At 54.9% G+C, this 27,264-nt stretch overlaps 1 protein-coding gene across 1 annotated transcript; it reads left to right on the top strand.

The window, feature by feature from the left end:
* The first annotated feature begins 475 nt into the window (after nt 1-475).
* Nucleotides 476-27,264, top strand: NDRG2 (NDRG family member 2). The gene is given in 16 exon segments (XM_084304213.1): nt 476-624; nt 8,788-8,899; nt 8,990-9,110; nt 11,916-11,978; nt 14,940-15,000; nt 19,505-19,591; nt 21,903-21,959; nt 22,977-23,071; nt 25,205-25,249; nt 25,385-25,406; nt 25,408-25,437; nt 25,552-25,599; nt 25,717-25,752; nt 25,918-25,969; nt 27,046-27,080; nt 27,082-27,264. Coding segments are annotated over 16 exon segments (999 nt in total). The 5' UTR covers nt 476-594; the 3' UTR covers nt 27,187-27,264.

The following is a 27,264-nucleotide window of genomic DNA, read 5'->3' as shown; positions in this document are numbered from 1 at the left end:
TCCCCTATAGACCCTATAGCTACAGGGGGGTCCCTATAGGGTCCGGGGGTCCCCTATGGATCCTATGGGGCCCTTATAGGGCCGGGGCTCCCCTATGGACCCTATAGGGCCCCCATAGCCCCCTATAGGCCCTATAGGACCCCCATAGGCCCCTATAGCCCCCATAGGGCCCCCCTATGGCCCTCGGGACCCCCCTTTTCGGGTCCCCCCCGTGACGTCACCGCCCCTCCCCCCTCCCCCGCTGGGGGGGGGGGGTTCCCCGGGGTGGGGGAGGGGCGGGCAAAGGCAAGTGAAGGTGGCGGGGGAAAATCCTTTAAAAACACCCCCAAAAAAGCCCTAAATTGCCCCAAAAAGAGCCCGGGGGTGATCTCCGGGCGTTTTTCTACCCCCCCCGTGGGTTTTGGGGTCGCCCCCCCCCCTCCCCTAATTAACGCCCCGCTGTTAATTAACGCCCCCCCCCCCTTCAAAATGGCGGCGGCGGGGAGGGGGCGGGGCCTCGGGGCGTGACGTCAGAGGGGGTGACGTCAGAGGTCGTGACCCCGCCCCCCTCCCCAATTCCCTCCCCCCCCCCCCACTTCGCGTCGTGACCCCAAGATGGCGGAGCCGAGGGAGGAGGGCAGCGAGGTGAGGGGGGTTTTGGGGGGAAAAAGGGGGGATTTGGGCAAATTGGGGGGGGAGGGGGGAAAAGGGGGGTCTGGGGGGGGAATTGGGGGGTAATCTGAGGGGAAAAGTGGGGTTTTTGGGGAAAAGGGGGGGATTGAGGTGAGAAATGGGGGGTTGTGAGGGGAAAAGTATGGATTTGGGGGGAAAAAGGGGGATTTGGGGGGGGGGGAAATAGGGATTCTGAGGGGAAAAAGTGGGATTTTGGGGGGAGAAAGAGGGAATCTGAGGGAAAAAGTGGGATTTTGGGGGGAGAAAGGGGGGTTCTGAGGAGAAAAGTGGGTGTTTTGAGGAAAAAGTGGGGGTTCTGAGGGGAAAAAGTGGGGTTTTTGAGGAAAAAGTGAGGGTTCTGAGGGGAAAATTAGGGGTTTTGGGGGGAAAAGGGGATTTGGGGGGGGAAATCTGGGGGTTTTGGGGGAAAAAGTGGTATTTTGGGGGGGAAAAGGGAGAATCTGAAGGAAAAAGTGTTTTTTTTGAGGAAAAATGGGGGGATTTGGGGTGAGAAAGGGGGGTTCTGAGGAGAAAAGTGGGTGTTTTGAGGAAAAAGTGGGTGTTCTGAGGGGAAAAGTGGGGTTTTTGAGGGAAATCTGGGGGTGCTGAGGGGAAAAAGTGGGATTTCTGAGGAAAAAGTGAGGGTTCTGAGGGGAAAAGTATGGATTTTTGGGGAAAAATGGGAATTTGGGGGGGAAAAGGGGGATTCTGAGGGGAAAAAGGGGGGTTTTGGGGCAAGAAAGGGGGTTGTGAGGGGAATAAGGAGGGATTTGGGGGTGAAAAGTGGGATTTTTGAGGGAAAAGTGGGGGTTCTGAGGGGAAAAGTATGGATTTTTGGGGAAAAAGGGGGATTTGGGGGGGAAAAAGTGGGATTTTGGGGGGAGAAAGGGGGAATCTGAGGGAAAAAGTGGGGTTTTGGGGGGAGAAAGGGGGAATCTGAGGAGAAAAGTGGGTGTTTTGAGGAAAAAGTGGGGGTTCTGAGAGGAAAAGTGGGGTTTTTGAGGGAAATCTGGGGGTGCTGAGGGGAAAAAGTGGGATTTCTGAGGAAAAAGTGAGGGTTTTGGGGGGAAAAGGGGGATTTGGGAGGGGGAATGGGGATTCTGAGGGGAAAAAGTGGGGATTTGGGGGGGAAAAGGGGGATTCTGAGGGGAAAAGTGGGATTTTTGAGGGGAGACAGGGGGGTTCTGAGGAGAAAAGTGGGTGTTTTGAGGAAAAAGTTGGCTTTCTGAGGGGAAAAAGTGGGGATTTGGGGGGAAAAGGGGGGATTGAGGTGAGAAATGGGGGTTCTGAGGGGAAAAGTGGGGTTTTTGAGGGAAATCTGGGGGATCTGAGGGGAAAAAGTGGGATTTTTGAGGAAAAAGAGAGAGTTCTGAGGGGAAAATTAGGGGTTTTTTGGGGGAAAAGGGGGATTTGGGGGGAAAAAGTGAGGATTTTTTGGGGAAAAGGGGGATTCTGAGGGGAAAAAGTGGGATTTTGAGGGGAGAAAGGGGGAATCTGAGGGAAAAAGTTGTTTTTTTGAGGAGAAATGGGGGGATTTGGGGGGAAGAAGGGGGGTTCTGAGGAGAAAAGTGGGTGTTTTGAGGAAAAGATGGGGGTTCTGAGGGGAAAAGTGGGGTTTTTGAGGGAAATCTGGGGGTGCTGAGGGGAAAAAGTGGGATTTATGAGGAAAAAGTGAGGGTTCTGAGGGGAAAATTAGTTTTTTTGGGGGGAAAAGGGGGATTTGGGAGGGGGAATGGGGATTCTGAGGGGAAAAAGTGGGGATTTGGGGGGGAAAAGGGGGATTCTGAGGGGAAAAGTGGGATTTTTGAGGGGAGACAGGGGGGTTCTGAGGAGAAAAGTGGGTGTTTTGAGGAAAAAGTTGGCTTTCTGAGGGGAAAAAGTGGGGATTTGGGGGGAAAAGGGGGGATTGAGGTGAGAAATGGGGGTTCTGAGGGGAAAAGTGGGGTTTTTGAGGGAAATCTGGGGGATCTGAGGGGAAAAAGTGGGATTTTTGAGGAAAAAGAGAGAGTTCTGAGGGGAAAATTAGGGGTTTTTTGGGGGAAAAGGGGGATTTGGGGGGAAAAAGTGAGGATTTTTTGGGGAAAAGGGGGATTCTGAGGGGAAAAAGTGGGATTTTGAGGGGAGAAAGGGGGAATCTGAGGGAAAAAGTTGTTTTTTTGAGGAGAAATGGGGGGATTTGGGGGGAAGAAGGGGGGTTCTGAGGAGAAAAGTGGGTGTTTTGAGGAAAAGATGGGGGTTCTGAGGGGAAAAGTGGGGTTTTTGAGGGAAATCTGGGGGTGCTGAGGGGAAAAAGTGGGATTTATGAGGAAAAAGTGAGGGTTCTGAGGGGAAAATTAGTTTTTTTGGGGGGAAAAGGGGGATTTGGGAGGGGGAATGGGGATTCTGAGGGGAAAAAGTGGGGATTTGGGGGGGAAAAGGGGGATTCTGAGGGGAAAAGTGGGATTTTTGAGGGGAGACAGGGGGGTTCTGAGGAGAAAAGTGGGTGTTTTGAGGAAAAAGTTGGCTTTCTGAGGGGAAAAAGTGGGGATTTGGGGGGAAAAGGGGGGATTGAGGTGAGAAATGGGGGTTCTGAGGGGAAAAGTGGGGTTTTTGAGGGAAATCTGGGGGATCTGAGGGGAAAAAGTGGGATTTTTGAGGAAAAAGAGAGAGTTCTGAGGGGAAAATTAGGGGTTTTTTGGGGGAAAAGGGGGATTTGGGGGGAAAAAGTGAGGATTTTTTGGGGAAAAGGGGGATTCTGAGGGGAAAAAGTGGGATTTTGAGGGGAGAAAGGGGGAATCTGAGGGAAAAAGTTGTTTTTTTGAGGAGAAATGGGGGGATTTGGGGGGAAGAAGGGGGGTTCTGAGGAGAAAAGTGGGTGTTTTGAGGAAAAGATGGGGGTTCTGAGGGGAAAAGTGGGGTTTTTGAGGGAAATCTGGGGGTGCTGAGGGGAAAAAGTGGGATTTATGAGGAAAAAGTGAGGGTTCTGAGGGGAAAATTAGTTTTTTTGGGGGGAAAAGGGGGATTTGGGAGGGGGAATGGGGATTCTGAGGGGAAAAAGTGGGGATTTGGGGGGGAAAAGGGGGATTCTGAGGGGAAAAGTGGGATTTTTGAGGGGAGACAGGGGGGTTCTGAGGAGAAAAGTGGGTGTTTTGAGGAAAAAGTTGGCTTTCTGAGGGGAAAAAGTGGGGATTTGGGGGGAAAAGGGGGGATTGAGGTGAGAAATGGGGGTTCTGAGGGGAAAAGTGGGGTTTTTGAGGGAAATCTGGGGGATCTGAGGGGAAAAAGTGGGATTTTTGAGGAAAAAGAGAGAGTTCTGAGGGGAAAATTAGGGGTTTTTTGGGGGAAAAGGGGGATTTGGGGGGAAAAAGTGAGGATTTTTTGGGGAAAAGGGGGATTCTGAGGGGAAAAAGTGGGATTTTGAGGGGAGAAAGGGGGAATCTGAGGGAAAAAGTTGTTTTTTTGAGGAGAAATGGGGGGATTTGGGGGGAAGAAGGGGGGTTCTGAGGAGAAAAGTGGGTGTTTTGAGGAAAAGATGGGGGTTCTGAGGGGAAAAGTGGGGTTTTTGAGGGAAATCTGGGGGTGCTGAGGGGAAAAAGTGGGATTTATGAGGAAAAAGTGAGGGTTCTGAGGGGAAAATTAGTTTTTTTGGGGGGAAAAGGGGGATTTGGGAGGGGGAATGGGGATTCTGAGGGGAAAAAGTGGGATTTTTGGGGGGACAAGGGGGAATCTGAGGGAAAAAGTGGGAGTTTTGAGGGAAATCTGGGGGTTGTGAGGGGAAAAAGTGGGGTTTTGGGGCAAGAAAGGGGGTTGTGAGGGGAATAAGGAGGGATTTGGGGGTGAAAAGTGGGATTTTTGAGGGAAAAGTGTGGGTTCTGAGGGGAAAAGTATGGATTTTGGGGGAAAAAGGGGGATTTGGGGGGGAAAAAGTGGGATTTTGGGGGGAGAAAGGGGGGTTCTGAGGAGAAAAGTGGGTGTTTTGAGGAAAAAGTGGGGGTTCTGAGGGGAAAAAGGGGGGGTTTTGAGGAAAAAGTGAGGGTTCTGAGGGGAAAATTAGGGGTTTTGGGGGGAAAAGGGGGATTTGGGAGGGGGAATGGGGATTTTGAGGGGAAAAAGTGGGGATTTGGGGGGAGAAAGGGGGATTCTGAGGGGAAAAAGTGTTTATTTGAGGAAAAATGGGGGGCTCTGAGGGGAAAAAGTAGGGTTTTGGGGGGAGAAAGGGGGAATCTGAGGGGAAAAGTGGGAGTTTTGAGGGAAATCTGGGGGTTGTGAGGGGAAAAAGTGAGGTTTTGGGGGGAGAAAGGGGGTTGTGAGGGGAATAAGGAGGGATTTGGGGGTGAAAAGTGGGATTTTTGGGGGAAAAGTGGGGGTTCTGAGGGGAAAAGTATGGATTTTGGGGGAAAAAGGGGGATTGGGGGGGAAATAAGGGTTCTGAGGGGGAAATTTCGGATTTTGGGGGGAGAAAGAGGGAATCTGAGGGAAAAAGTGTGTTTTTTTGAGGAAAAATGGGGGGATTTGGGGTGAAGAAGGGGGATTCTGAGGGGAAAAGTGGGGTTTTTGAGGGAAATCTGCGGGTTCTGAGGGGGAAAAGTGGGTTTTTGAGGAAAAATGGGGGGACTTGGGGTGAATAATTGGGATTCTGTGGGGAAAATTGGGATTCTTGAGGGAAATCTGGGGGTTCTGAGGGAAAGAAGTGTTTTTTTTTGGGGAAAAAGAGGGAATCTGAGGGGAAAACTGGGGTTTTTGAGGGAAATCTGGGGGTTTGGGTGGAATAAAGGTTTTTTTTTTGGTGAAAAATGGGGATTCTGAGGGGAAAAGTGTGATTTTTGAGGGAAATCTGTGGGTTTTTTGGGGAAAAAGTGGGGTTTTGGGGGAAAAATGGGGGATTTGGGGTGAAAAATTATGATTCTGAGGGGAAAAGTGGGGATTGGGGTGAAAATTTGTTATTGTGAGGGGTAAAGTGGGATTTTTTGAGGGAAAAAGTGAGGATCTGAGGAGAAAAGTGGGATTTTTGAGGAAAAATCGGGGGTTCTGAGGGGAGAAGTAGGGGTTTTGAGGGAAAAGAGGGGATTTAGGGGGAAAATTGGGGGTTTTGAGGGGAAAAAGGGAGGATTTGGGGGGAAGAAGGGGGAATCTGTGGGGAAAAGTGGGTATTATGAGAGAAAAAGTGGGATTTTTGAGGAAAAATGGGTGTTAGAGGGGGAAAAGGGGGATTTTGGGGTGAAAAAGGGGGAATTGGGGCAAAAAAGAGGGATTCTGAGGAGAAAAAGTGGGATTTTGTTTGAAAAAGAGGGTTTTTGGGGAAAAAAGGGTGATTTTGAGGTAAAAATTGGGAATTGGGGGAGGAAGGGGGGCTTGGGGGAAAAAAAGTGGGATTTTGAGGGAGAAAAGGAGGGTTTGGTTGTAAAAATCATCATTTCAGGCCCAAAATAGATATTTTTTGGGAAAAGGGGAGGTTTTGAGAGGAAAAAGTGGGATTTTGGGGGAGAAAGAGGTGTCTTGGGAAGGAAAAGGGAAGATTGGGGGAAAATTGAAGTTTTTTTTGAGGAGAAAAAGTGGGGTTTTGGGGTTAAAAAAGGGGATTTTGAAGGAAAAGGGAATTGGGGAGTAAATGGGGGGATTTGGGTGGTGATGAGGGAGTTTTGGGGTCAAAAAGGGTGATTTTGGGGGTAAAATGAGAATATTTGGGTCTAATGGGGAAATCTGAGGGTAGAGGGGTGATTTTGGGGTCAAATGGGCAAATCTGGGGCCAAATGGCCGATATGGGCACAAAACAGGCAATTTTAGGTCAGAGGAGCCAATTTTGGGGTTAAAACGGTCAATTTAGGCACAAAAGAGCAAATTTTGAGGAAAAACAAGGCATTTTGCATCACAAGGCACATTTTTGGGTGCAAAGAAGCAGTTTTGGGTAAGAAGGGCAGGCAATTTGGGGACAAAAGTGCCAGTTTGGGGCCAAAATGGGCATTTTGGGGGCCAAACAGGCAAATTTTGGGGCCAAATGGGTGGTTTTGAGGATGAAATGGATGATTTTGGGGCCAAAGGGGCAGTTTCTGAGGTGAAATTGGTAGTTTTTAGGGCAAAAAGGTTAAATCTTGAGGTAAAATGGGTGATTTTGAGGACCGTAATGGTAAATTTGGGTCCAAATGGGTGATTTTTGAGGTAAAATAGGTGATTTCTAGGGACAAATGGGCAGATTTGGGGACAAATGGGTGATTTCTGAGGGAAAAATTGGCAATTTAGGGGGCAAATGGGTGTTTTTTGGGGGAAAAGTGGATAATTTTGGGCCGAAATGGGCAATTTTGGGGCCAAATGGGTTTTTTTTGAGGTGAAACGGGCAATTTTAGGTCCAAATGGGTGATTTTTGAGGGAAAAGTGGGCTATTTTGGGGCCAAATGGGCGATTTTTGGGGGAAAACTGGGACATTTTGGGTCGAAATGGGCGATTTTGGGTCCAAATGGGTGTTTTTTTGGTCAAAATGGGCAATTTTGGGTCAAAATGGGCGATTTTGGGGCCAAATGGGCGATTTTTGAGGTGAAATGGGCGATTTTGGGTTCAAATGGGTGATTTTTAAGGGAAAAGGAGGCAGTTTTGGGGCCAGATGGGCGATTTCTGAGGGAAAATGAGGCTATTTTGGGGCCAAATGGGTGATTTTTGAGGGAAAAGTGGGCAATTTTGGGGCCAAATGGGCAATTCTTGAGGGAAAAGTGGGCAATTTTGGGGCCAAATAGGCAGTTTTTGAGGCCAAACGGGCAAATTTGGGGCCAAATAGGTGTTTTGGGGGGGAAAAGTGGAAAATTTTGGGTCAAAATGGGTGACTTTGGGGCCAAATGGGTGATTCCTGAGGGAAAAGGGGGCAATTTTGGGGCCAAGTGAGGGAATTTTGAGGGAAAATGAGGCAATTTAGGGGCCAAATGGGCTTTTTTGGGGGGAAAAGTGGGCAATTTGGGGTCGAAATGGGCGATTTTGGGGCCAAATGGGGGATTTTTGAGGTGAAACGGGCGATTTTGGGGACAAATGGGTGATTTTTAAGGGAAAAGGAGGCAGTTTTGGGGCCAGATGGGCGATTTTTAAGGGAAAATGAGGCAATTTTGGGGCCAAATGGGTGATTTTTGAGGGAAAAGTGGGCAATTTTGGGGCCAAATGGGCAATTCTTGAGGTGAAATGGGCAATTTTGGGGCCAAATAGGTGTTTTTGGGGGGGAAAGTGGGCAATTTTGCGTCAAAATAGGTGATTTGGAGGCCAAATGGGCGATTCCTGAGAGAAAAGTAGGCAATTTTGGGGCCAAATGGGCGTTTTTTTGGGGGAAAAGTGGGCAATTTGGGGTCAAAATGGGCGATTTTGGGGCCAAATGGGGGATTTTTGAGGTGAAACGGGCGATTTTGGGGCCAAATGGGTGATTTTTAAGGGAAAAGGAGGCAGTTTTGGTGCCAGATGGGCGATTTCTGAGGGAAAATGAGGCAATTTAGGGGCCAAATGGGCGTTTTTTGGGGGAAAAGTGGGCAATTTGGGGTCGAAATGGGTGAATTTGGGGCCATAAGGGGAATTTTGGGTCGAAATGGGTGATTCCTGAGGGAAAAGTGGGCAATTTTGGGGCCAAATGGGCAGTTTTTGAGGCCAAACAGGCAGATTTGGATACAAGTGGGTGATTCCTGAGGGAAAAGTCGTCAATTTTAGGGCCAAATGTGTGCTTTTTGGTCAAAATGGGCAATTTTGGGTAAAAATGGGCGATTTTGGGGCCAAATGGGGGATTTTTGAGGTGAAATGGGCGATTTTGGGTGCAAATGGGTGATTTTTAAGGGAAAAGGAGGCAATTTTAGGGCCAAATGGGCGATTTTTGAGGGAAAAGTGGGCAATTCTGGGGCCAAATGGGCAATTCTTGAGGTAAAATGGGCAATTTTGGGTTGAAATGGGCGATTCCTGAGGGAAAAGTGGGCAATTTTGGGGCCAAACGCCTGGTTTTTTTGCTCAAAACGCCCAATCGGGGGTCAAAAAGGGCGATTTTGGGGTCAAAAAGGGCGATTTTGGGGCCCGAGCGGGCGATTTCTGCGCGAAAACATGGACGTTCGGGGCCGCCCTTCCCCTTTTGGGTCCGGCCGTCCCAGAGGGGGGGGTTGAGGACCCCGATTTTGGGCTCCAACTCCCTGTTTTTGGGGCCGGCAGCGCGTGGTGGCGCTGGTGGAGACGCCCTACGGGCCGGCGCGCGTCGCCGCGGTGGGGTCGCCCCGGCCGGGCCGCCCCGCGCTCCTCACCTTCCCCGACGTCGGCCACACGCGTGAGTGACCCTAAAAGAGGGCTTATGGGGTCGGGAGGTCGCGTGACCCGCCTCCCCGACCCCATAAACCCCCCCCCCCCCCGACCCCAGACGAGTCGTGTTTCGCCCCGCTCTTCGCCCACCCGGAGATGCAGGAGATCGCCCGCGGCTTCCTGCGCCTGCACCTCGAGGCGCCCGGCATGGAGGAGGGAGCCCCCCCGTACCCCTCGGGGTCTGTGCCGGCCCTATAAACCACCCCCCGGCCCTATAAACCACCCCCCGGCCCTATTAAACCCCCCCGGCCCTATTGACCCCACCCGGCCCTATTAAACCCCCCTTGGCCCTATTAAACCCCCCCCAGCCCCATTGAGCCCCCTTGGCCCTATTAAATCCCCCTCAACCCTATTAAACCCCCCCCGGCCCTATTGGCCCCATTGACCCCACCCGGCCCTATTAAACCCCCCTTGGCCCTATTAAACCCCTCCCGACCCCATTGAGCCCTCTTGGCCCTATTAAAGCCCCCCTCGGCCCTATTAAACCCCACACGGCCCCATTGAGTGCCCCTTGACCCCATTAATCCCCCCCCCAGCCCTGTTAAACCCCCTCGGCCCTATTGAGCCCCCTTGGCCCTATTAAACCCCTCCCAACCCCATTGAGCCCCCACAGCCCTATTAAACCCCTCCCAACCCCACTGAGCCCCCTTGGCCCTATTAAAGCCCCCTTGGCCCCAATAATCCCCCCTCAGCCCCATTGAGCCCCCTCGGCCCTATTAATCCCCCCTCGGCCCCATTGAGCCCCCTCGGCCCTATTAAACCCCCCCCGGCCCCATTGAGCCCCCTTGGCCCTATTAAATCCCCCTCAACCCTATTAACCCCCCCCCCCGGCCCTATTGGCCCCATTGACCCCCCCCAGCCCCACTGAGCCCCCTCGGCCCTATTAAACCCCTCCTGACCCCACTGAGCCCCCTTGGCCCTATTAAACCCCTCCCGACCCCATTGAGCCCCCTCGGCCCTATTAAAGCCCCCCCCGGCCCTATTAAACCCCACACAGCCCCATTGAGCCCCCCCGGTCCTATTAAACCCCCCCCAGCCCCATTGAGACCCCCCTGCCCTATTAAATCCCCCTCAACCCTATTAAACCCCCCCCGGCCCTATTGGCCCCATTGACCCCCCCCAGCCCCACTGAGCCCCCTTGGCCCTATTAAACCCCCCCCCGGCCCCATTGAGCCCCCCCGGCCCCATTAAATGCCCCTTGACCCCATTAATCCCCCCCCCCCAGCCCTATTAAACCCTCTTGGCCCTATTAAATCCCCCTCAACCCCATTGAGCCCTCCCGGCCCTATTAAACCCCACACAGCCCCATTGAGACCCCTCGTCCCTATTAAACCCCCCTTGGCCCTATTAACCCCCCCCCAGCCCCATTGAGCCCCCTCGGCCCTATTAAACCCCTCCCAACCCCACTGAGCCCCCTTGGCCCTATTAAAGCCCCCTTGGCCCCAATAATCCCCCCCCCGGCCGCATTGAACCCCCCCAGCCCTATTAAAGCCCCCTCGATCCCATTGAGCCCCCTTGGCCCTATTAAACCCCTCCCGACCCCATTGAGTCCCTCCAGCCCTATTAAACCCCCTTGGCCCTATTGAGCCCCCCTCAGCCCTATTAAACCCCTCCCCGGCCCCACTGAGCCCCTTCGGCCCTATTAAACCCCCCTCGATCCCATTAATCCCCCCCCAGCCCTATTAACCCCCCCTGGCCCTATTGGCCAACCATTGGCCCTATTGACCCCACCCGGCCCTATTAAATCCCCCTCGGCCCCACTGAGCCCCCTTGGCCCTATTAAACCCCCCCCGACCCCATTGAGCCCCCCCGGCCCCATTAAATGCCCCTTGACCCCATTAATCCCCCCCCAGCCCTATTAAACCCTCTTGGCCCTATTAAACCCCTCCAGCCCTATTAAATCCCCCTCAACCCCATTGAGCCCCCCTGGCCCTATTAAACCCCCCCTGGCCCCATTGAGCCCCCCCGGCCCCATTAAACCCCTCCCGACCCCATTAATCCCCCCTCAGCCCCATTGAGCCCCCTCGGCCCTATTAAACCCCCCTCGGCCCAAATAATCCCCCCTCGGCCCCATTGAGCCCCCTCGGCCCTATTAAACCCCTCCTGACCCCATTGAGCCCCCCTTGACCCCATTAATCCCCCCCCAGCCCTATTAACCCCCCCTGGCCCTATTGGGCAACCATTGGCCCTATTGACCCCACCCGGCCCTATTAAACCTCCCTCGGCCCCATTGAGCCCCCTTGGCCCTATTAAACCCCCCCCCAGCCCCATTGAGCCCCCCCGGCCCCATTAAATGCCCCTTGGCCCTATTAAACCCCTCCAGCCCTATTAAACCCCCCTCGGCCCTATTAAACCCCTCCTGACCCCATTGAGCCCCCCTTGACCCCATTAATCCCCCCTCGGCCCTATTGAGCCCCCCTTGGCCCTATTAAACCCCCCCCGGCCCCATTGAGCCCCCTTGGCCCTATTAAAGCCCCCTTGACCCCATTAATCCCCCCCCAGCCCTATTAACCCCCCCTGGCCCTATTGGGCAACCATTGGCCCTATTGACCCCACCCGGCCCTATTAAACCTCCCTCGGCCCCATTGAGCCCCCTTGGCCCTATTAAATCCCCCTCGGCCCTATTAATGCCCCATCAACCCCACTGAGCCCCCTTGGCCCCATAAAGCCCCCCTTGGCCCCATTGAGCCCCCATTGGCCAACCGTTGACCCCATTGAGCCCCCTTGGCCCCATTAACCCCAAATCCACCCCACTGAGCCCCCTCGGCCCTATTAACCCCCCTCGGCCCCATAAATCCCCCCCCCGGCCCCATTAACCCCAAATCCACCCCGTTGGCCAACCGTTGCCCCCATAAATCCCCCACCAACCCCATTGCCCGCCATCGACCCCACAACCTTCCCCCTGACCCTATAACCCCCCTCTGTGACCCTATAACCCCCCTCTGTGACCCTATAACCCCCCTGACCCTATAACCCCCCCCCAGGTACCAGTACCCGTCCCTGGAGCAGCTGGCCGAGATGATCCCCTGCGTCCTGCAGCACCTCAAGTGAGCCACCCTATAGCGACCCTATAAGGCCCTACAGACCCCAGAACGGCCCTAGAAGGCCCTATAGACCCCATAGACCCCAGAAAAACCCTATAAGGCCCTATAGACCCCATAATGGCCCTATAGACCCCATAGACCCCATAACAACCCTATAAGGCCCTATAGACCCCATAACAACCCTATAAGGCCCTATAGACCCCATAGACCCCAGAACAACCCTATAAGGCCCTGTAGATTCCATAGACCCCATAACGACCCTATAAGGCCCTATAGACCCCATAATGGCCCTATAGACCCCATAATGGCCCTATAGCCCCTATAAGGCCCTATAGACCCCATAACGACCCTATAAGGCACTAAAGGCTTATAGACCCTATAATGGCCCTATAGACACCAGAACGGCCCTATAAGGCCCTATTGACCCCATAGACCCCAGAACGACCCTATAAGGCCCTATAGACCCCATAACGGCCCTATAGACCCCATAGACCCCATAACAACCCTATAAGGCCCTATAGACCCCAGAATGGCCCTATAGACCCTATAGACCCCATAATGGCCCTATAGGCCCTATAGACCCCATAACAACCCTATAAGGCCCTATAGACCCCATAATGGCCCTATAAGGCCCTATAGACCCCATAGACCCCAGAACGACCCTATAAGGCCCTATAGACCCCATAATGGCCCTATAGACCCCATAATGGCCCTATAGACCCCATAATGGCCACATAGCCCCTGTAGACCCTATAACGGCCCTATAAGGCCCTATAATGACCCCATAATGACCCTATAAGGCACTAAAGGCTTTTAGACCCTATAATGGCCCTATAGACACCAGAACGGCCCTATAAGGCCCTATTGACCCCATAGACCCCAGAACGACCCTATAATGGCCCTATAGGCCCTATAAGGCCCCATAGACCCCAGAACGGCCCTATAGGCCCTATAGGCCCCATAACAACCTTATAAGGCCCTATAGACCCCATAGACCCCAGAACGACCCTATAAGGCCCTATAGACCCCATAATGGCCCTATAGCCCCTATAAGGCCCTATAGACCCCATAACAACCCTATAAGGCCCTATAGGCCCCATAACAACCTTATAAGGCCCTATAGACCCCATAGACCCTAGAACGACCCTGTAAGGCCCTATAGACCCCATAATGGCCCTATAGACCCCATAAGAACCCTATAAGGCCCTATAGACCCCATAGACCCCAGAACGACCCTATAGGCCCCATAACGACCCTTTAAGGCCCTATAGCCCCTATAGACCCCATAACAGCCCTATATGCCCTATAACAGCCCTATAAGGCCCTATAATGACCCCATAACGGCCTTGCAATGCCCTATAAGACTCGGTAGTGACCCTATAAAGACCCTGTAAGACCCTATAGTGAACCTACAGCGACCCTATAATGCCTTACGGGGTCCTCTAAGACCCTATAGTGACCCTATAAGATCCTACAGTGACCCTATAACGCCTTATAAGGCCCTATAATGACCCTATAAGGCCCTCTAATGACCCTACAAGACCCTATAACGGCCCTATAAGGCTCTATAGACCCTATAATGATCCCATAAGAGCTCTTTAGACCCTATAATGACCCTATAAGGCCCTTTAATGACCCTACAAGACCCTATAAAGCCCTATAGTGAGCTTATACGGCCCCATAACCACCTGATACGGCCCTATAACAGCCCTACAAGACCCTATAGCGGCCCTATAACGACCCTAAAAGGCTTTGTAAGGCCCTATAAGGCCTTATATGGCCCTTTAATGACCCTATAAGACTCTATAACGACCCTATAAGGCCTTGTAAAGCCCTATAACGACCCTATAGTGACCCTATAAGGCCTTATAAGGCCCTATGACGACCCTATATGGCCCTATAAGGCCTTATAAGGCCCTATAACGACCCTATAGTGACCCTATAAGGCCTTGAAAGGCCCTATAACGACCCTATATGGCCCTATAATGGCCCTATAAGGCATTATAAGGCCCTATAAGATCCTATAGTGGCCCTATAACGACCCTATATGGCCCTATAAGGCATTATAAGGCCCCATAATGACCCTATAAGATCCTATAGTGACCCTATAAGGCCTTGTAAGGCCCTATAACAACCCTATATGGCCCTATAATGACCCTATAAGGCCCCATAATGACCCTATATGGCCCTATAGTGACCCTATAAGGCCTTATGAGGCCCTATAACGACCCTATATGGCCCTATAATGACCCTATAAAGCATTATAAGGCCCTATAATGACCCTATACGATCCTATAGTGACCCTATAAGGCATTATAAGGCCCTATAACAACCCTATATGGCCCTATAATGACCCTATAAGGCATTATAAGGCCCCATAATGGCCCTATAAGATCCTATAGTGACCCTATAAGGCCTTATAATGCCCTATAACGACCCTATATGGCCCTCTAATGGCCCTATAAGATCCTATAATGACCTTATAAGGCCCTATAACGACCCTATATGGCCCTATAATGACCCTATAAGGCCTTATGAGGCCCTACAAGGCCCTATAGTGACCCTATAAGGCATTATAAGGCCCTATAAGATCCCATAGTGACCCTATAAGGCCCTATAACGACCCTATAAGGCCCTATAGTGACCCTATAAGGCATTATAAGGCCCTATAAGATCCTATAGTGACCCTATAGGGCCCTATAATGACCCTATAAGGTCTTATAAGGCCCTATAATGACCCTATAAGATCCTATAGTGACCCTATAACAACCCTATAAGGCCTTATAAGGCCCTATAGTGACCCTATAAGGCATTATGAGGCCCTATAAGGCCCTATAAGGCCCTACAAGACCCTATAACGACCCTATAGGGCCCTATAGCGACCCTATAGGGCCCTCGAAGGCCTTGTGGGGTGGGGGCGGCGGGGCTGACCCTATATCTTCCCCCCCCCCGACCCTATAACAGCGTCAGGAGCATCATCGGGATCGGCGTCGGGGCCGGGGCCTTCGTGCTGGCCAAGTTTGGGGTGAGTGGGGTCAGGGGGGGGGTTATGGGGTCGGTTATGGGGTCGGGGGGGTTATGGGGGGGTTATGGGGTCATTGGGGGGTTATGGGGTGGGTTATGGGGTTATGGGATGGGATATGGGGTTATGGGGTCATAGGGGGGTTATAGGGGGGTTATGGGGTCAGGGGGGGGTTATGGGGTGGGTTATGGGGTCATGGGGGGTTGTGGGGTGGGTTATGGGGTCATAGGGGGGTTGTGGGGTGGGTATGGGGTCGGGGGGGTTATGGGGTGGGTTATGGGGTTATAGGGTGGGTTATGGGGTGGGTTATGGGGTCATGGGGGGGTTATGGGGTGGGTTATGGGGTTGTTGGGGGGTTATGGGGGGGTTATGGGGTCATTGGGGTGGTTATGTGGTGGGTTATGGGGTTGTTGGGGGGTTATGGGGGGTTATGGGGTGGGTATGGGGTCATGGGGGGATTGTGGGGTCGGTTATGGGGTCGTTGGGGGCTTATGGGGTGGGTTATGGGGTCATAGGGGGGGTTATGGGGTGGGTTATGGGGTTATGGGATGGGTTATGGGGTTATAGGGTGGGTTATGGGGTGGGTTATGGGGTCATTGGGGGGTTGTGGGGTCGGTTATGGGGTTGTTAGGGGTTTATGGGGTGGGTTATGGGGTCATGGGGGGGTTATGGGGTGGGTTATGGGGTTATAGGGGGGTTATGGGGTCATTGGGGGGTTATGGGGTGGGTTATGGGGTTGTTGGGGGGTTATGGGGGGTTATGGGGTGGGTTATGGGGTTATGGGATGGGATATGGGGTCATAGGGGGGTTATGGGGTGGGTTATGGGGTTGTTGGGGGGTTATGGGGTGGGTATGGGGTCATTGGGGGGGTTATGGGGTGGGTATGGGGTTATAGGGTGGGTTATGGGGTTATGGGATGGGATATGGGGTTATGGGGTGGGTTATGGGGTCATGGGGGGGTTATGGGGTGGTTATGGGGTTATAGGGGGGTTATGGGGTGGGTTATGGGGTCGTTGGGGGGGTTGTGGGGTTGGTTATGGGGTCGTTGGGGGCTTATGGGGTGGGTTATGGGGTTGTTGGGGGGTTATGGGGTGGGTTATGGGGTTATGGGATGGGATATGGGGTTATAGGGTGGGTTATGGGGTGGGTTATGGGGTTATAGGGTGGGTTATGGGGTCACTGGGGGGGTTGTGGGGTCGGTTATGGGGTCATTGGGGGGGTTATGGGGTGGGTTATGGGGTCATTGGGGGGGTTATGGGGTGGGTTATGGGGTCGGGGGGGGGTTATGGGGTGGGTTATGGGGTCATTGGGGGGGTTATGGGGTGGGTTATGGGGTTATGGTGGGGTTATGGGGTCGGTTATGGGGTCGGGGGGGTTATGGGGTGGGTTATGGGGTTGTTGGGGGGTTATGGGGTGGGTTATGGGGTCATTGGGGGGTTATGGGGTGGGTTATGGGGTCATAGGGGGGTTATGGGGGGGTTATGGGGTCATGGTGGGGTTATGGGGTCGGTTATGGGGTCGGGGGGGTTATGGGGTGGGTTATGGGGTCACTGGGGGGTTATGGGGTGGGTTATGGGGTTATGGGATGGGATATGGGGTTATAGGGTGGGTCATGGGGTGGTTATGGGGTCATGGGGGGTTATGGGGGGTTATGGGGTCATTGGGGGGTTATGGGGTGGGTTATGGGGTCAGGGGGGGGTTATGGGGTGGGTTATGGGGTCACTGGGGGGTTATGGGGTGGGTTATGGGGTTATGGGATGGGATATGGGGTTATGGGGTGGGTTATGGGGTCATGGGGGGTTATGGGGGGGTTATGGGGTTATAGGGTGGGTTATGGGGCGAGTTATGGGGTCGGGGGGGGTTATGGGGTGGGTATGGGGTCATGGCGGGGTTATGGGGTCGGTTATGGGGTCGGGGGGGTTATGGGGTGGGTTATGGGGTTGTTGGGGGGTTATGGGGTGGGTTATGGGGTGGGATATGGGGTTATAGGGTGGGTTATGGGGTGAGTTATGGGGTCTAGGAGGTTTTATGGGGTTTTTGGGGGGTCATTGGGGGGTTATGGGGTCGCTTATGGGGTCATTGGGGGGTTTTGGGGAGTTATGGGGTCATTGGGGGGTTATAGGGTGGGTTATTGGGGGATAATGGGGTCACTGCAGGGTTTTGGGGTGGGTTATGGGGTTTTGGGGGGTTTATGGGGTTTTGGGGGGTTTATGGGATTTGTAGCGGGGTTCTGGGGTTTTTAGGGGCTTTATATTTTTGGGGAGGGGCTTATGGGGTTTTTAGGGGGGTTGGGGCATTTTATAGGGTGATTCCGGGGTCTTTGGGGGCATTTCTGCTTTTTAGGGGATTTTTGGGGGTGGTTTTTGTGGGGTTTCCGCTTTTGTTTCTTTTAGTGGGGTTTTGGGGCTTTTTAGTGGGGTTTTGGGGCTTTTTAGTGGGGTTTGGGGCTCATTGAGTGGGTTTTTGGGGTTTTTTATTGGGGTTTTGGGTTTTTTATTGGGATTTTGTGTTTTTTATTGGGGTTTTGGGTTCTTTATTGGGGTTTTGGGCTCTTTAGTGGGGTTTGGGGTTTTTCAGTGGGGTTTTTGGGCTCATTCAGCGGGGTTTTGGGTTTCTCAGTGGGTTTTTGGGTTAATTTAGTGGAGTTTCGGGTTCTTTAGTGGGGGTTTGTTTTTTTTTGTGGGGTTTTGGGGTTCTTTAATAGGGTTTGTGTTTTTTCAGCAGGGTTTTGGGCTGGTTCTGCGGGGTTTTGGGGTTCTTTAGTGGGGTTTTGGGATTTTTTAATGGGGTTTGTGTTTTTTCAGCGGGATTTTGGGGTTTTTCATTGGGGTTTGGGGATTCTTTATTGGGGTTTTGGGTTCTTTAATAGGATTTGTGTTTTTTCAGCAGGGTTTTGGGCTGGTTCCGGGGGTTTTTGGGATTCTTTAGTGGGGTTTTGGGATTTTTAGTGGGGTTTTGGGCTTCTTTAGTGGGGTTTTGGGATTCTTTAATAGGGTTTGGGGTTTTTCAGCAGGATTTTGGGCTGGTTCTGCAGGTTTTTGGGATTCTTTAGCGGGGTTTTGGGATTCTTTAATGGGATTTGTGTTTTTTCACCAGGGTTTTGGGCTGGTTCTGCAGGTTTTTGGGATTCTTTAGTGGGGTTTTGGGTTCTTTAATGGGGTTTGCATTTTTTCAGCGGGATTTTGGGCTGGTTCCAGGGGTTTTTGGCTTCTTTATTGGGGTTTTGGGCTTCTTTAATAGGATTTGTGTTTTTTCAGCAGGGTTTTGGGCTTTTCTAGTGGGGTTTTGGGTTTTTTAGTGGGGTTTTGGGCTGGTTCTGTGGCGTTTTGGGCTTCTTTAGCGGGGTTTTGGGTTCTTTAATGGGATTTGGGATTTTTCAGCGGGGTTTTGGGCTGGTTCTGCGGGGTTTTGGGCTTCTTTAGCGGGGTTTTGGGATTCTTTAATGGGGTTTTGGGTTTTTCAGCGGGATTTTGGGCTGGTTCTGCAGGTTTTTGGGATTCTTTAATGGGGTTTTGGGATTCTTTAATGGGGTTTTGGTCTTTTTCAGTGGGGTTTTGGGCTGGTTCTGTGGGGTTTTGGGGTTCTTTAGCGGGGTTTTGGGTTCTTTAATAGGGTTTGTATTTTTTCAGCAGGATTTTGGGCTGGTTCTGTGGGGTTTTGCGATTCTTTATTGGGGTTTTGGGTTTTTTAGTGGGGTTTTGGGCTGGTTCTGCGGGATTTTGGGCTTCTTTAGTGGGGTTTTGGGTTCTTTAATAGGGTTTGTGTTTTTTTTCAGTGGGGTTTTGGGGATTCTTTAGTGGGGTATTGGGATTTTTAGTGGGGTTTTGGGCTGGTTCTGCGGGGTTTTGGGTTCTTTAATAGGGTTTGTGTTTTTTCAACGGGGTTTTGGGCTTCTTTATTGGGGTTTTGGGATTCTTTAATAGGGTTTGTGTTTTTTCAGTGGGGTTTTGGGCTGGTTCTGCAGGTTTTTGGGATTCTTTAGTGGGGTTTTGGGCTTCTTTAGTGGGGTTTTGGGTTTCTTAGCGGGTTTTGGGGTTAATTCAGTGGAACTTTGGGGTTCTTTAGCGAGGTTTTGGGATTCTTTAATGGGGTTTGTGTTTTTTCAGCGGGGTTTTGGGCTGGTTCCGGGGGTTTTTGGGCTTCTTTAGCGGGGTTTTGGGCTTCTTTAGCGGGGTTTTGGGTTCTTTAATGGGGTTTGTGTTTTTTCAACGGGATTTTGGGGTTCTTCATTGGGGTTTTGGGATTTTTTAATGGGGTTTGGGCTTCTTCAGCAGGGTTTTGGGCTGGTTCTGGGGGGTTTGGGGATTTTTCAGCGGGGTTTTGGGCTGGTTCTGCGGGATTTTGGGATTCTTTAGTGGGGTTTGGGTTCTTTATTGGGGTTTTGGGCTTCTTTAGCGGGGTTTTGGGTTCTTTAATAGGATTTGTGTTTTCTCAGCGGGTTTTTGGGCTGGTTCCGTGCATTTTGGGGCAATTTTGGGGGTTTTTTATGGTGTTTCCTTCCCCGCAGCTGAGCCGCCCGGAGGCGGTGGAGGGCCTGGTGCTGGTCAACATCGACCCCCAGGCCAAGGGCTGGATGGACTGGGCCGCGCACAAGGTGGGCGGGGCCCTATAGACCCCTCCCCCTATAGCCCCTCCCCCTATAGGCCCCTCCCCCTATAGCCCCTGCCCCTATAGGCCCTCCCCCCGTAGCCCCTGCCCCTATAGGGCCCCCCCTACGGGGCCCCAAATCCCTCCCGGGGCGTCTGTGGGGCGCCCGGGGTGCCCTGTACGTTCCCGTGGGGCCCCTATAGATCCCCTATAGGGCCTCTATAGGGTCCCTAGAGGTCCCTATAGGCCCCAGGTTCCCATAGATCCCCTATATGTTCCCCAGGGGCCCCTATAGGGCTCCTATACGTCCCCGTAGATCCCCCATAGGTTCCCTGCAGGTCCCCTATAGATCCCCTGTAGGTCCCTATAAGCCCTAGGTTCCTATAGGTCCCCCATATGTTCCCCGTGGGTCCCTATAGGTCCCCCTATATGTCCCCATAGATCCCCTATAGGTTCTGTGGAGGTGCCCTATAGGACCCCTATAGGCCCCAGGTTCCTACAGATCCCCTATATGTTCCTCATGGGTCCCTATAGGGCTCCTATACGTCCCCATAGATCCCCTATAGGTTCCCTAGAGGTCCCTATAGGCCCCAGGTTCCTGTAGGTCCCCTATATGTTCCCCATGGGTCCCTATAGGGCTCCTCGAAGTCCCCATAGATCCCCTATAGGTCCCCCATAGGACCCCCTATAGGTCCCTATAGGTCTCCTGTATGCCCCAGGCCCTTATAGATCCCCTATAGGTCTCCTATAGGTCCCTATAGATCCCCCTATACGTCACCTATAGGTCTCCTATATGTCCCAGGTCCCTGTAGGTTCCCTATAGGTCCCCTGTATGTCCCCTATAGGTTCCCTTCACCTTCCTGTCGGGCTCCCGTGGGTCCCTATAGGTCCCCTCGTGAGTCCCTATAGGTCCCCTCTAGGTCCTTGTGCCCCTATAGATCCCCTCTGGGTCCCTATAGATCCCCTGTGGGTCCCTATAGATCCCCTATAGCCTCTGGGTCCCCTATAGGTGCCTATGGCCCCCTATGGATCCTGTGGGTCCCCGTGGGTCCCTGTGGCCCCCTATGGATCCCATGGGTCCCTATGGATCCTATGGGTCCAGGTGGATCCCTGCGGCCCCCTATAGATCCTGTGGGTCCCACTGGGTCCCCTATGGATCCCATGGGTCCCTATGGGTCCCAGTGGCCCCCTATGGATCCCATGGGTCCCTATGGATCCCATGGGTTGCTATAGGTCCCTATGGATCCTATGGGTCTTGGGGGGCCCCTATGGATCCTATGGGTCTTGGGGGGCCCCTATGGATCCCAGTGGGTTCCTATGGATCCCGTGGGTTGCTATAGGTCCCGGTGGCCCCCTATGGATCCCAGGGGTCCCAGTGGGTCCCGGTGGCCCCCTATGGATCCCGTGGGCACCTATAGATCCTGGTGGGTCCCTATGGATCCCATGGGTTGCTATAGGTCCCTGTGGCCCCATAGGGATCCTCTGGGTCCCGGTGGCCCCCTATGGATCCCATGGGTCCCTGGGGATCCCAGTGGGTTCCTATGGGTCCCATGGGTTGCTATAGGTCCCAGTGGTCCCCTATGGATCCCATGGGTCCCTATGGGTCCAGGTGGATCCTGGTGGCCCCCTATAGATCCTGTGGGTCCCAGTGGGTCCCTATGGATCCCATGGGTCCCTATGGGTCCCAGTGGCCCCCTATGGATCCTATGGGTCCCTGTGGATCCCATGGGTTGCTTTAGGTCCCTATGGATCCTATGGGTCTTGGGGGGCCCCTATGGATCCCGGTGGGTTCCTATGGATCCCGTGGGTTGCTATAGGTCCCGGTGGCCCCCTATGGATCCCAGGGGTCCCGGTGGGTCCCGGTGGCCCCCTATGGATCCCGTGGGCACCTATAGATCCTGGTGGGTCCCTATGGATCCCATGGGTTGCTATAGGTCCCTATGGCCCCATAGGGATCCTCTGGGTCCCGGTGGCCCCCTATGGATCCCATGGGTCCCTATGGATCCCAGTGGGTTCCTATGGATCCCATGGGTCCCTATGGGTCCTGATGGCCCCCTATGGATTCCGTGGGTCCCTATGGATCCCAGTGGGTTCCTATGGATCCTATGGGTCCCGGTGGCCCCCTATGGATCCCATGGGTCCCTGGGGATCCCAGTGGGTTCCTATGGATCCCATGGGTCCCTGTGGGCCCCTATGGATCCCATGGGTCCCTATGGATCCCAGTGGGTCCCTATGGATCCTATGGGTCCCAGTGGGTCCCTATGGATCCTATGGGTCCCGGTGGCCCCCTATGGATCCCGTCCCCTCCCCCCCCCCAGCTGTCGGGGCTGACATCGTCCACCACCGAGCTCATCCTGGGGCACCTCTTCACGCAGGTACTGGGGGGACTGGGAGGAACTGGGGGGGACTGGGATCACTGGGGGGGTGACTGGGAGGGACTGGGAGGGGATTGGGGGGAACTGGGAGGGACTGGGAGGGGATTGGGGGGAACTGGGAGGAACTGGGGGGAACTGGGAGGGACTGGGAGGGACTTGGGAGGGACTGGGGGGAACTGGGAGGGACTGGGAGGGACTTGGGAGGGACTGGGGGGAACTGGGAGGGACTGGGAGTCACTGGGGGGGGTGACTGGGAGGGACTGGGAGGGGATTGGGGGGAACTGGGAGGGACTGGGGGGGACTGGGAGGGACTGGGAGGGACTGGGGGGTGACTGGGGGGAACTGGGAGGGACTGGGAGGGACTGGGGGGAACTGGGAGTCACTGGGGGGGTAACTGGAGAGTAACTGGGAGTAACTGGGGGGTAACTGGGAGCGACTGGGGGTGACTGGGGGGTAACTGGGATCATTGGGAGGTAACTGGGAGTAACTGGGGGCGTCCCTGGGGTAACTGGGAGGGTGACTGGGGGGGTCTGTGGGGTAACTGGGAGTGACTGGGGGTAACTGGGGGGTAACTGGGAGTGACTGGGGGTAAATGGGGGGCAACTGGGGTAACTGGGACTTACTGGGGGTAACTGGGATCACTGGGGGGCTAACTGGGAGTAACTGGGTTAACTGGGGGGTAACTGGGGGGGGTCCTGGGGGTAACTGGGAGTAACTGGGGTAACTGGGGGGTAACTGGGATTACTGGGAGGTAACTGGGAGGGGTCCTGGGGGTAACTGGGAGTAACTGGGTTAACTGGGGGGTAACTGGGGGGGGTCCTGGGGGTAACTGGGATTACTGGGAGGTAACTGGGGGGCTCCTGGGGTAACTGGGAGGGTCTCCGGGGCAACTGGGAGTTACTGGGAGGGGGCTGTGGGGCAAGCGGGGGTAACTGGGAGCGACTGGGATGACTGGGGGTGACCGGGGGGGTAACTGGGAGCTAACTGGGAGCTAACTGGGAGGCACTGGTGCCGCAGGAGGAGCTGGCGGCCGCCCCCCCCGCGGTGCAGCAGAGCCGGGAGCGCCTGGGGGGGGCCCCCAACGTGCCCCTGCTCTGGGCCATGTACAACAGGTACTGGGAGCACTGGGAGGCACTGGGAGGGGCTGGGGGGGGCACTGGGAGGGACTGGGAGGGGTTGGGAGGGGTTGGGGGGGGACTGGGGGGCGCTGGGAGGCACTGGGAGGGGGTTTGGGGGCACTGGGAGGGGGTTTGGGGGGGTTACGGGGTACTGGGAGGGTACTGGGATGTACTGGGAGGGACTGGGAGGGTGACTGGGAGGCGCTGGAGGGAACTGGGAAGCACTGGGGCGTACTGGGAGGTGGTTATGGGGTGCTGGGAGGTTACTGGGACATACTGGGATGTACTGGGAGGGACTGGAGGATTACTGGGAGGGACTGGGGGATTACTGGGATGTATTGGGACATACTGGGAGGGGGACTGGGAGATACTGGGAGTGACTGGGACATACTGGGAGGGTGACTGGGAGTGACTGGGAGGTTACTGGGACATACTGGGATGTACTGGGAGGTTACTGGGAGGCACTGAGCTGTACTGGGAGCTTACTGGGAGGTTATTGGGATGTACTGGGTCATACCGGGAGGCTACTGGGAGGTTACTGGAGTGTTACTGGGAAGCACTGGGGCGTACTGGGAGGTGGTTATGGGGTGCTGGGAGGTTACTGGGAGGCACTGGGAGCGACTGGGAGGTTATTGGGACATACTGGGATGTACTGGGAGGGACTGGGAGGGACTGGGGGATTACTGGGGTGTATTGGGACATACTGGGAGTGACTGGGATGTACTGGGAGGCTACTGGGATGTACTGGGAGGCACTGAGCTGTACTGGGAGCTTACTGGGAGGTTACCTGGGATGTACTGGTTCATACTGGGAGTCTACTAGGGTGTTACTGGGAAGCACTGGGCATACTGGGAGGTGGTTATGGGGTACTGGGAGACACTGGGTGGTACTGGGAGGTTTACTGGGAGGGGGCTGGGAGCGACTGGGAGGTTACTGGGACATACTGGGAGGTACTGGGAGGGACTGGGGGATTACTGGGATGTATTGGGACATACTGGGAGGGGGAACTGGGAGTGACTGGGATGTACTGGGAGGTTACTGGGACATACTGGGAGGTTACTGGGAGGCACTGGAAGTTACTGGGTGGGGGCTGGGAGTGACTGGGTGGTTACTGGGACATACTGGATGTACTGGTTTTTACTGGTACGGTTCATACTGGTGTGTACTGGTTTATACTAGTCCATACTGGTTTATACTGGTCTGAACTAGTCTGTACTGGTGCATACTGGTTTATACTGGTCCGTAGTGGTCCATACTGGTGTGTACTGGTCCATACTGGTTTATACTGGTCCGTGCTGGTCTGTACTGGTTTATACTGGTACCAGTTTATACTGGGGGTGTACTGGTCTGTACTGGTCCATACTGGTTTATACTGTCCGTACTGGTTTATAGTGGTCCGTACTGGGTGCATACTGGTCTGTACTGGTTTATACTGGTACCGGTTTATACTGGTGTGTACTGGTTTATACTAGTCCATCCTGGTTTGTACTGGTTTATACTGGTATATACTGGTTTGTACTGGTTTATACTGGTACCGGTTTATACTGGTGTGTACTAGTTTATACTGGTGTGTACTGGTTTATACTAGTCCATCCTGGTTTGTACTGGTTTATACTGGTCTGTACTAGTCTGTACTGGTTTATACTGGTACCGGTTTATACTGGTGTGTACTGGTCTGTACTGGCCCATACTGGTTTATACTGGTCCGTACTGGTTTATAGTGGTCCGTACTGGTGCATACTGGTCTGTACTGGTTTATACTGGTACTGGTTTATACTGGTGTGTACTGCTTTATACTAGTCCATACTGGTTTGTAGTGGTGTGTACTGGTCCATACTGGTTTATACCGGTCTGTACTGGTCTGTACTGGTGTATACTGGTACCGGTTTATACTGGTCCGTACTGGTCCATACTGGTTATACTGGTCCATACTGGTCCATACTGGTTTATACTGGTACTGGTTTATACTGGTGTGTACTGCTTTATACTAGTCCATACTGGTTTGTAGTGGTGTGTACTGGTCCATACTGGTTTATACTGGTCCGTACTGGTCCGTACTGGGTCCATACTGGTTTATACTGGTCCATACTGGTCCATACTGGTTTATACTGGTCCTCTCCCCCCAGCCCGCGGTGACCTGGGCCTGGAGCGCAACGGGGCCGTGACCCTGCGGTGAGCGCCGTGACCCCCAGTAACCCCGCGACCTTTGACCTTTGACCCCGGGTGACCTTTGACCCCCGGGTGACCTTTGACCCCGGGTGACCTTTGACCCCGGGTGACCTTTGACCTTTTGACCCCCCCCCCCAGGTGCCCGGTGCTGCTGGTGGTGGGGCGACCACTCCCCCCACGAGGACGCCGTGGTGAGGGGGGGGGGGGGCGTGGCCTCGGGGTGACGTCACAAAGGGGCGTGGCCTCGCCGCGGGGGTGGGCGTGGCCTCTCGGCTGAAGCCCCGCCCCCTTTATGCCCATATAAGGTGGAGTGCAACGCCAAGCTGGACCCCACCCAGACCTCCTTCCTCAAGGTGGCCCCGCCCCCCTCCCCCTTAACCACGCCCCCTCCCCCTTGACCACGCCCTTTGACCACGCCCCCTGCCCCGTGGCCACGCCCCCTGACGCGTGGCCCCGCCCCCTTCTTGCAGATGGCCGACGGCGGGGGGCAGCCGCAGCTCAGCCAGGTGAGGGGGGCAAAGGTCAGGGGGGGGGGGGCGGGGGTCAAAGGGCAGGGGGCGGGGTCAACGGGCAGGGGGCGGGGTCAAAGGGCAGGGGGCGGGGCCAAAGGGCAGGGGGCGGGGCCAAAGGGCAGGGGGCGGGGTCACGACCTTTGACCTTTGACCCCGCAGCCGGCCAAGCTGACCGAGGCCTTCAAGTACTTCGTGCAGGGGATGGGCTACGGTGAGCCATGGGGGGGGGGGGGGAATGACGTCATCGAAGGGGCGTGGCGTCACCGGGGGGCGTGGCCAGCCCCGGCCACGCCCCCCCCGCGCTGATAGGCCCCGCCCCCTCAGTCCCCTCGATGGCGGAGCGGCGGCGCGGCGCAGGTAGGGGCGGCGCTGACGTCACCGCTGACGTCACCGCCCTGGCCCCGCCCCCCTTTTCCTCTTAACCCACGCGTGACGTCACAGCCCCGCCCCCCCCCCCCCCCCCCCCCGTGTGATGTCACGCGTGACGTCATCACCCCGCTTAACCCTAAAAGGAGGGGGGGGAGAGACTAAAAGGGGGCGGGGCCTAAAGGGGGAGGGGGCGGAGGGGGCGGGGTTAAAGGGGGCGTGGCCTAAAGGGGGTGGGGATGAAGGGGGCGGGGGTTAAAGGGAGGGGGGCGTGGCCTAAGGGGGGAGGGGGAGGGGCTTAAGAGGTGGTGGCGGCCCCCTACTAACAGCACAGGGGGCGTGGCTTGCACCGAGGGGGGCGTGGCTTGCACTGAGGGGGCGTGGCTTGCACCGAGGGGGCGTGGCTTGATGGAGGGGCGTGGCCTAACCCGGTTTGGCTCCCGAAAGGGGGCGTGGCTTGAATGAAAGGGGCGGGGCTTGGCCGCCCCTGCCCGGCCTTAACCCTGCTGTGTGCTCTATGGGGGAGGGGGGGGGGGCGGGGCTTCACTGAAAGGGGCGTGGCTTCACGGAAGGGGCGTGGCTTTAACAAAGGGGTGTGGCTTAAGGGAGGGGGCGGGGCTTAAAGGGGGGTTAAGGGAGTTGGGAGTTGGGAGGGGGGTAAAAGGGGCGTGGCTTCACTGGGCGTGGCCTAAGGGGCTTGGGGGGCGTGGCTTGAGGCTTGGGGGCGTGGCTTGAAGCAGGGGGCGTGGCTTAAAGCGAGGGGGGCGTGGCCTAAAGCCCCATTGGGATACATGGGGGGGGGTGCGTGGAAGGAGGGGGCGTGGCCCTAGAGGGGCGGGGCTCGGTGGGCGTGGCCTAAGGGGGCGTGGCCACACGGGGGGCGTGGCCTAACGTGGCCCCGCCCCCCCCCGTTTCCGGCAGCGGCGGCGGCGGCCATGACGCGGCTCTCGCGCTCCCCGCACGGCCTCGGTCTGCAGCAACTCCTCGGGGGGCGGGGCCGGCGAAGGGGGCGGGGCCCGGGGGCGGAGCCTCTCGCGGGGCAGCACCGGCGGCGTGCCCTGAGCCCCAAAACCGCCCGAATTCGCCCCAAAAACGCCCCCCCTGGGAGCCTTCAGCCCCAAACCGGAAGTGACGTCACCA

Source organism: Netta rufina (assembly GCF_964035555.1).
Source record: "Netta rufina genome assembly, chromosome: 37".
In the NCBI taxonomy this organism is placed as follows: domain Eukaryota; kingdom Metazoa; phylum Chordata; class Aves; order Anseriformes; family Anatidae; genus Netta; species Netta rufina.
The sequence above is the reverse complement of the archived record's forward strand: the minus strand, read 5'-3'. Positions and strand labels throughout refer to the sequence as shown.